The sequence below is a fragment of the Hipposideros armiger genome, unplaced genomic scaffold (genome assembly GCF_001890085.2).
Source record: "Hipposideros armiger isolate ML-2016 unplaced genomic scaffold, ASM189008v1 scaffold_511, whole genome shotgun sequence".
Taxonomy (NCBI): Eukaryota; Metazoa; Chordata; class Mammalia; order Chiroptera; family Hipposideridae; genus Hipposideros; species Hipposideros armiger.
This window is the reverse complement of record NW_017731861.1, coordinates 212,506-222,445: the sequence shown is the minus strand read 5'-3', so window position 1 is coordinate 222,445 and position 9,940 is coordinate 212,506. Positions and strand designations below refer to the sequence as shown.

The following is a 9,940-nucleotide window of genomic DNA, read 5'->3' as shown; positions in this document are numbered from 1 at the left end:
TCTCAGTCTTTGGGGGCAGAAGGTGGTAAAAACCTCGGGCCCACTTTTTATATAAGAAAAGTAAGGGTCAGGGAAGCTAAGACGCCCTGCTCAGGGTCACAGGGCAGAACGCGGTCCTGGGCCTGGGCCTCCGACTCAGGCCTGGCTCCCATCCCCCTGCTGTTGTCATAGAACTGCATAGAACTGCGCTCCTGGTGTCAGCTTCTCACTGGGCCTTAGCAGAGGCTCTAACAGGCCCAGGGCTGGAGTCTTCTGAGACAAAGAAATTAGGGAACACTTCCAGGAGTGGGTGGAACCTGTAGGGTGACCAAAGGGCCTGGCTTTCTGCCCTGCCAGCTTTGCTTTACTAGTAGGGAAACTAAGGCCTGGGAGGGGCCACATGGCCCCAGAGACCCCGGGCAGTAAGGATGGTGGGAAAGGAGACCCGGCCTGGATGTCCAGGGGGGAATCCTTCCTGCCGAGTCCTGATGCCCGCCCTGCTTTCTCACACTTCACAGAGGAAAAGCTTTCCACAAAGGCATTTATTTTTCCCCAAATACACCCCCAGTTAACAAAACTCCTCAGAGTTCCATATTTAAATTAGAAATCCCCATGACTTCTCTTGCTGGTGCAGGGAGATCTGTTAATGGGAGGACATCAGAACATCAGAAGTTTACTCCACGGAGGCTGGGGGCCGGCCAGAACCAGGGCCGGAAGGGTCTGCCTGGCCCAGAATAGCACCATGGTGGGGAGGAGAGGCTGTGTCCCTGCCCCCAGAGGCTCCAGGCTTCCCCTGTGCTGGGCTCTAGGGACCTGCTGGGCCTGGGCTGCCTGCCCACCTACTCACCCTGGAACCATCATCTTTTCCAGTTGTGGTGAGAGGCTCCATCCCTCTCTCGTTTCTGCCCCTGCCCCGCCCCTCCCCCACCGCTCTGGGGAAGGCCTAGAGGAAGGATGGAGGTGTACCCAGGGAGCTGTGGGTACAGAAGAGGGGTACAGTAGGAAGCAAGACAGAAGCTCCCCTCCTGAACTGCTGTTTCCTCACAGGTTTCCAGCTGAAGGGAGAGCTCCTTGAGGGAGCGGCTCATCTTTTCACAGAGGGTCCCTTGCTCCTAACTCAGTGCTGACACCCATGGGTGCTCAGTGAACATTTCTTGAATGGATAAACAAAAGGAAAGGCAGGAAAAGCAGAGGGACAGAAGCTGACCCCCAGGGCCCCGGTGTGACCAGCACATAGTTCCCGTGGGGAGGGGCTCACAGGGCAGGGCCCAGGGACCACAGAAGAGACCAGGACAGGGGACGTCCGTACGTGTTCCAGCACGTGCACCTGCGCGTCTCTTCATGCGTGGGGAGGGGACCTGTATCCACTGAGTGGGGGACAGCACGGCCAAAGGTGGGGCCAGAGCAGGAGGCAGCAGGAGATGCCGAGGTACTCAAGGGGATGCGAGGCTGCAGGGATGCTTCCGAGAAGATGAGGTTACAGGCTGGGGAGAGGCTGAAAAGTGACAACTAATATATCAGGGCCACTGGAGGAGCAAGGCGAGGGGTGACCTTGTGTCATGTCTTTGGAGACGTCTGAATAGTCTGTCCTCTGGAGAAAAGAGGCAACCAGGTGGTCCGTGTACCATATCCACTGGAGAAATAAGGTGGGGCGTGGTCTGTGTATTGTGTCTGTAAGAATAAGGCAGCAGGATGATTTACGTATCGTGTCACTGGAGAAATAAGGCAGCAAGATGACCTGGGAGTCATGTCCATTGGAGAAATAAGGCTGTGGAGTAACCTATGTATGGCGTCCTTTGCAGAATAAGTAGACCCGCCAGGGTAGGAACCATCTGTTGGGGGGCAGGGAAACCCCAGCCCAGGGCTCACACTGAGGCCCCAGTGCAGCTGTAGGTGGGACCCCAAGGCAGGGGCAGCAGATCCCGGATCCTTGTGGTCAGGCTATTTCTTGTCCATCATCTGCATTTCATCATGGGAAGAAAACGGGGGGAAGCATTAAATGCAGGAGTTCTACTCTTGGGAATATGCCAGCACCCCAGGCATATGGTCACATGCTTTAGGGTGGGCAGTGTGTGTGAGAGTGGCCACAGCAGTCCGACTAGCAGCCCCCGGGTCCAACTAGCTGCCCTAGAGACCCAAAGAGACACAAATGCAGGAGCTGGGCAGCAGACAGACCACGAAGGCGCCTCCGGGGACTGCCCACTCCTCAGTGGCCTCGCTCAGTCCCCATGCGTCCCCTCACCCTGCACACTTCCCTCCCACCAGGCCCTCTGCCTGGTACACTTTTCCCTTCCCATCTCTCCTGCCTGCCCAGTGATCCATCTTCCCCAGCTTGGCCTACTTCCCTTCGCTAGCAGGAAACCCTTTGCAACTTCACCTTCCCAGACTGACTTCCCCTAGAGCCACGCTGTGCCAACGCTCCTTTCCCTGACTTCCTGTCTCCAGGTGGAGGGCTCCCCTGTGGATTCACAGCCCTGGCCTCACTCCACCTCCTGACCTGGGGGGAGGGTTTAGAAGGAGGACCTGGACGTGTGTGACCCCACCCCTCCCTCTCCCGTTCTTTGGACTCTGTCCGCCCAGGCAAGTATCTCTCTCTTCTGGGGACGGTGGGGGCCAGGCTGCCATACTGGAGAGCAGGATCAGAAAGCCACCGATCCGCACACTTAGGCCACGTTCTCCAGCAGACCCCTTCAGAACCCAAGCTGACATTTTGATTTCCATCTGCTTGGTCCTCCTGTGCTTCATTTGGTTCAGAACAACAGGGAGGGGGTACCTCTATCTCCACCCCTCCGGACCCCAGCCTAGGCCTCCACTACTGCCACGGAACAGTCTACAGTATTTGAAAGGGCTTGCTTCACAGAGCATTTCTGCATCTGTAACCTTGCCTGTCCCTCACAACCATCTTGTGAGGGAGAGGGGTGGGCTTTCGCTACGTTCCGCAGATGAGAAAACAACCCCAGAAGGTCAGGGAAAGAGACTAGAACCAAGCTCTCCTGTCCCACCTAGGGGGTTCTCTCTGCTGTACGATGCTGCCTTTCTGAAGACCTCTTACTGCCTCTCACGAAAGTCTGTCACCCAGCTTTTCATCATATATTTTGCACAATTCCTGAGGGCCCCATCCCCGTCACCGCCCACCTCTGGAAGCTCCCTGATGACAAGACCCCATGGCCTTTCCTCCTCCTCAGAGGAAAGCTAAACCAGGGATGAGCGCCCAGGAATTCCTACCAGGGACACCAGGCAACCTGAAAAAGATTTAAGTAACTTTTGGCCACTGACTTTGGTTTTCTGGGTGGAAGCCACTCAGATTTAGTGGCAAGCCTGCATCAAGGAATATATAGTTCAAAATACACACAGGTACATATATAAACATACATACATAATACATAAACATACATACATAAATGTGGCTGTTGGTTACTTTCAATAAGGAAGAAGCTCAAATTAACCTCAAACCAACCATTTCCTAATGTAACAGCTTGTTATAATAACATGAATAATAATGATTGTTAACACTTACTAACCACCCACTATGTACCAGGCAGCTGCCAAGCTGAAAACCACATTTCTTAGTCTTACTTGCGTTAGGAGTCATGTGATGAGTTCTGACCAATGAACTGGAAGTGCCATGAGCTATTTCTAGTCAAGCCCTAGAACAACTGTACTTCCCTTTCTTCTTCCCCCCTGCTTAGGGGGGCACAGGGCATGGGAGCTGAAGTAGCCACGCTGGTCTTGAGGCTGGAAGCTTGGAGTTAAAGAGGGCAGAAACCAGCTAACTAGGCGCTGTTTCCAGGACATCGGAGGCCTTAAGATGCCCTATGCTTAGACTGTAACAGAAGTGAGCTCCTGTCCTGGTTAAGTCTCTGTCATATCTGTGTCCTAGCAGAGCGGCCGGAACCTCTGCCATTTTACCAGGTGGGGATTGAGGCTGCTCTTCTGGGGGGAAGCCTCGGGGCACCAGGGAAGGGTGATAATCACCTCCCCACCACCCTCCCTGCCTCCTACACACAGGTGTGCGCGCACACACACACACACACACACACACACACACACACACACAATTGCAAACACCACGTGTCATTACCTTCTTTGTTTTCAGAGTGTTTCAGAGGCTGCAGAACTGCAAAAAAGGAAGCACACGGTGATGGGGGAACCGTGGAAAGTGGTGGGGTGGAGGGTGGGGCAGAGGGACAGGCGCTGAGGAAGAAGTGAGCGGGAGAAGGATGGGGAGGAGGAGGCAGGAGGGAGAAGTCGGAGGGTGGGAGCAACACTGCAGCCCCAGGGAAGGAGCCCTAGGCTGCTGTCCCAAGTCTCAGCTTCTCTCTGTGGCTTGTTGCTTCCTTCTCTGGGTTTCAGTTTTCTGTATCTATGAAATGGGAACAACTACCTCCCTTCCAGTGAGCTAGAGATGTGGGGGTGCACTGACCCTGCTCTACAAATCAGGGTGAAGTAAGGAGCTACAGGAGGCTGCAGATGTCCTCAGATGGACCCGGGATCTTGCGGAGCTGATACTGCCCAAATCTCTAAGCCACCCACTTCTCCCCACTCCCTCCCTTCTGTCAACTACATCTGCCTCTGAGCATGAAAAATGAGGCCTGATCCCAGAGCTGTCTCCACATCCGGACACCAGAGGCAGAGAATTAATTGGCATAATTTACAGCAGTCCCAGGTGTCAATCTCCTGCCCTTCCCTCTGTGGGGGTGGGGCAGAAGCTGGTGTCAACGGTACCATCCCAAATGGCTCAGCAGGAACCCGCCTCTCTCAGCCCAGGAGCTGGAAGGGAAGGCAGTGAAGCGGCCATGGGACACCAGTGTCTCAGCGGCCACCCCTCGCTGGGCTCCCGGTTTGTGTCCCCATAGTACCTTGACCTTTGCAAACCCCCTTCCTACCCAGTCACTCCAGAGAGCTTCGAAACAACCCTCTGGTAACATCGGGGCCAGGTCAGGATGACACTTTACAGATGCAAAAATGAAGCCCAGAGAGGCAAAGCCCTGTGACCAGAGCTACCTAACCTCTCACCAGAATGGGATGACCTTACACCTGCTGCCTGATTACAGACTCCAAGGTGCTGAGCACTTGCAAAGCGCCAGATAGAATACCAGACGCTTCATAACACTATTCATCCAATGAAATCCACATGCAAATGAAGGGAGGCAGTTATTACAAGGGAACTGAGACACAGAGATGAGGAAACTGAGGCCCAGAGTAGCAAAGTGACCAGCTCAAGGCCACTCAGCTTAAATGGGCAGGAGCTAGAAGTAAACCCAGGCCGCCCTGTGTCCTGTGTCCTCACTCCCTCCCCTAGGAAGCCACCAGACCCCACAGTGCAGGGTCCCTCAGGGTGGAGCCGGCTGGTAGATGGGTAAAGGTGGGCAGGAGAGGTGAAGGAGCACTTGGGAAGAAGTCGGGGTATCCACCTGCAGGCCTTGTGCTGAGCAGAGACCAGGTGCACTTGGGTGGGGAGGCCTCGGTCCACAGGACACACTTCATTCAAACCTCCAGCAAATGTGGCTCCTCCAGGTCCTGGAGTCCTCCTCCCTGTCCCTGTGTCCTTCCCTCAGCAATAAGGGCGGCTCCAAGCTCAGACTTACCTGTCTTGGATCCTTCTCCATCCCCATAATGGTCCTCAGCTCCTGGAAGAGCGAACAAAAAGCTCTCAGTTTCGTTTTCACCACTGCACTTCCCCACCTGGGGGTGCAGGAGGCAGGTAAATGGAGCCACCGCTCAACTGGCCAAGGACCTGTTACTCGCCTCTACCAGTGTGCCAACCTATCACCTCACCCATCCACTCACTTACCAAAACAGTCAACCACCACCCTCCAACATGGACACACACCTACCTATCAGTCCACTCTGCCTTCTGCCCACCCACCCAGCCACCTGCTGGACAGGCAGTCACCTATCTGTCAACGGACCAGCCTTTTCCTGATTCACATATTCACTATTCTTCCTGACGCCCAGTCATCTCCCATATCTTACCATCTACTTTCATGTTACCCAAGAAAACCTCTCTTTACCTATGTATCACCCATAAGGGTCAACTCACCCACTCACCAATGTCCATCCCCTCACCCACCACTCACCAGAGTCAACTGACTCACCTACCAAGGTCAAGCCCCCCATCTACGGAGGTCAGCTCACCACCTGCCAGTCACGAAAGTCAGCTCATACTGACCCCAGCTCAGCACACCACAGCGGCTTCAAACCCTGCCCCTCTGAGGCAGATACACCCTCTCATGGTGACACCAAACCCATGAAGCATTTGCACTTGTGCTGTTAAATTTCCATGCTCTAAACCAGCACTCTCTCTCAGACACACTCATGGGACTTACGCTCTCACAGTTAGACTACTTTGCACAGACACATTCATCCCCTCCTCACACTTCAGCCTTACATGTCCGCCATTCACTTCCAGTCACACTTATATACATACTCATCCTGCCATATTTGCACACTCACATACAGGCTCACACTTGTTCACACACACAAAGACATATTCAGCCTCAAGGCCACATGCACAACCTAGCCCCATTTGCACTCCCACACTCATTCTGTCACTGGGAAGTGACACTCATGTTGATGTCATGGAGACACCAATCTACCCAAAGACACAGCATACACATCTGCACACACACACACCCCTCACTCACCTGCACTCTCCTCCTCACAGCTCTGCTTGATCTTTCTCCAGCACATGAAGGCCAGGGCCACCAGCAGTGCAACGAGACAGACAGAGAGCCCCACGGTCACCCACAGGGCCTCAGCAGGGAATGTCATGGGCTGTCCTGTCAGAGGAAGAGGGGAGAATGGGAAGAAATCATCCCATCTGGCCCCCACAGCCATGAGGACAGCACCCTCTGGCTCCAAGGTGTGAATGGGGGGCTCCTGCCCTCGCTGGGCCCCAACACTATGAAGAGGGCTCACGTAAGTGTGCATGTCCCTTCTCTACTCATCCACACACTCTCCAAACCCTGACCCAGCCATGGCTGGCGTGGATACGCCTCATCCTGGCAGGGCTGAACAGTCTGCGGTTGATGTGGCTCAAGAATCTTCTATGGCTCCCTGATGACACAAGAATAATGCTTCAGTCTTCTTAGAATGATTCAAGGACCTTGATAATCTGCTGCCACTTGCCCTCCTCCAGCCTTTGTATGCAATTCTACTATGGGAACCTCTGCTCCAGCCAAACTGGTATCCTGATTATTTTCTGCAGAGGCAACGGCCCCTTCTGGCCTCCACAACACTGCTTTCAGTTCCCCATCTCAAAAGTGCTCCCCTGCTCCCCACCTAGCTGAGGATCCACTTCCTTGGGAGGCCCTCCCTGATGACCCCCGCCCAATCGGTGACATTCCCCATCCTACAGATCAGGAGTCAGCAAACTAAGGCCTGCCAGCCAAATCTGGCCTGTGGCCTGTGTTTGTACAGCCCATGAGCTAATAATGGGTTTTATGTTTGTAAAGGGTTACAAAAAAAATGTAAAAGGAGGAATAGAAGGAGAAGAAAAAGCAGCAGAAGCAAGAGATGGTATGTGGCCCACGAAGCCTGAAATACACGCAGTTGCTATCCAGCCCTTCATAGGAAGTGTTCGTGGACCCTGCGTATAGATGAGAGCAGGCACTGAGAGCACCAGAGTGCTCTAACCCTAAGGCTTGTTAGGGGAATGTTTCCATGGAATGCTGAGGGCCCTCCTGTTAACTATCTCGGCAGACGGAAGGAGCAGAAGTGCCCACAGCTGGGTCAGGGCCAGCAGCCGTTCTGAGCACACCACCCTCTAGCCCAGTCCCTGGACCCATGCTGCGTCCTGGGCAAAAACCTTGGGGACAACAAATCTAACCACAGATCGTGATACTTCCCGGTGCTCTCTGGAGACCACGAGCACCCAGGGCATCAGACAGTGCCGGAAGTGCTAACAGCAGTGCCATGGGTCCTTCGGCTGGGAGGCCCTGGCACAGATGCAAGCGTTTGCAGATGTTACCTTCAGCTGGCACGGCTGACAAAGCTGCCACTCTGGACATTGGAAGCAAAGGGACCCACCACCCTGATAAGGATGAGAGGAGGACAGCAGCTGACATGAGGGGGGCAGGAGAGCCAACCAGTCCATGAAGCACACGGGAAGAGCCCCAGGGGAACCCAGGGTGGGGCTCCTGCAGCGGCAGAGAGAGCAGAGCCACAGAAATATCCACGGAGAGAGAGGCTCTCTTTCTGTATTCATCTCTACACTGGTGTTGGTTCCTGGAACACAGGTCAGACTTGCCCTCGTTCAACCAATAAAGGACAGAGCAGGACTCGGACCTACGTCTTCAGGTTCCACGTCCAGTGCCTGCTCCATAAAACCCCCTCCACAGCACATGACTCCACTAACCTCCAGCAGGTATGAGAGAGACTAGTCTAGGGGACCGAAAGCCTGAATCCTAGAATGTTTACAAGGCACAAAGCTGTCCGAAGCGAAATACAGGCCAAGGGCTCCAAAGTAGGCCAGACCTGCTCTAACAAACACGGGAGGCTCGGCAGTGGGGAGGAGTGCAAATAAGGCTGACAGGCTAAAAGGTGAATTCTGGTCCTGGTTCATCTGCTCACTACAGGGTGCTAGAGCCAAGGTCCACAGACCCCCACGCATGAGTATAAAGGGGCCACGAACCCTCAACATTTAAATGCAAACTACTGCATTTATCATGCATCCAGTTTTCAAAGAGGAGCCTGAAGCCCAGAAGAGCCACAGCCACTGTGCTAGGCTGTGGTCTCGGGAAAGAGCTCGCTTCTCTTGGGGCTTCAGTTTCCTCGTTTGTGAAACGAAAGCACTTTAAATGTTAGTTACTAAAGTTTAAAATAAAGGTTTTTCACTTTGGTGGGGTCAACGTTCTCCTATACTGATAAGTCCTTTCTGCAGAGTGTGGCAAATGTCCGATTCAGCCCAGTGTGCAAATTACCAGGAACTCCACAGATCCTTCAAGGTCCTCTCACCTTCCATGGGTCCCTGGAGAATTCTCCTGACCACTTCAGTCAGTCTCACTCTACCTGATAGTTCTTTTTCTCTCCTGTTCTTTAAAAGGCCAAGGAGACCCCTCAGAACATCTAAGAGCCCAGGGCAGTGACTTCCCCACAAAGAGCACAGGGCCAGGGGATCTCCAGGAAGAGGGTAGGGTCAATCTTGCGGGTAGGGGGCCGGGCAAATGCCAGATGGAAACACCTAAAAGAGAAGAATGAGCCTGAATGCCTAGAACACAAGGGGTGCCCACTAAGGTGGGCACTCAAGGAAGGGAAAGGATGTCTGGTCTAGGACCCCAAAACCAGAGATACAGAGAATTGCCAAATGGGTGTTGTGGATCTAGTGTTTGACCTCATGGGAGCAGCAGAAAGCACCCCAGCCATTCCAACTGTTGCCTGGGTTGAGAGCTCAATTCTAGAAGAGCTGACATTGATGGGGTGCCGGGGACTGACCACCTGTAGAGGCCCAGCTGTTTCTCAGGGCCTCAGAATCATGGTGCCCATGGATGCAGCAACACCTTCCCATCACCCAGAGAAGTTCCCATAGGAAAGAACTCCCTCACCAGGTCCCTGGGGCTGTGCCTTGGGGCGGCCCCAGAACTCCTGCCCACACCTCAGATTCCAGGCAGGCACTCCATTCCCTGCATAAGAAGCACAAGTGCCACCTAAGGTTCTCCTAGGAGAGCAAATATTACAAATGCTTCTTATCAGCTCTTAAGAAAAGTCCCTTCAGGACTTCTTGGGGGTGAGTTTGAGACATCTGAAGTGTAGGAAGATGGTGTTTCAAAAGTCTGCTGAGTACCCAAACTCACCAGCTCAGGGTCTAGAAAAAAAGGGGGTGGCACCCCCCACCCTCCCCAGCTGTTTGCCTGCCCCCTACCTGTGATGGTGACAGAGCCGTGAGCGTCCTGCTTCAGCACCGGGTTGCGCACCAGGCAGCTGTAGGTGCCATTAGCGCCCAGCACCACTCTCAGGACAC

The 9,940-nt window shown here is 53.9% G+C and overlaps 1 protein-coding gene across 1 annotated transcript in view; it reads right to left on the bottom strand.

The window, feature by feature from the left end:
* Window positions 1-502: 502 nt before the first annotated feature.
* The window catches only part of CD276 (CD276 molecule), a 29,504-nt gene continuing 20,066 nt past the window's right edge, over window positions 503-9,940 (bottom strand). The window contains exons 4-8 of the mRNA XM_019667930.1: window positions 9,842-9,932; window positions 6,627-6,761; window positions 5,568-5,609; window positions 4,061-4,096; window positions 503-1,938 (exon numbers count right to left, since the gene is read on the bottom strand). Coding sequence (XP_019523475.1) covers window positions 1,916-1,938; window positions 4,061-4,096; window positions 5,568-5,609; window positions 6,627-6,761; window positions 9,842-9,932 — 327 coding nt within the window. The 3' untranslated portion in view covers window positions 503-1,915. The remainder of the gene's footprint in view (window positions 1,939-4,060; window positions 4,097-5,567; window positions 5,610-6,626; window positions 6,762-9,841; window positions 9,933-9,940) is intronic.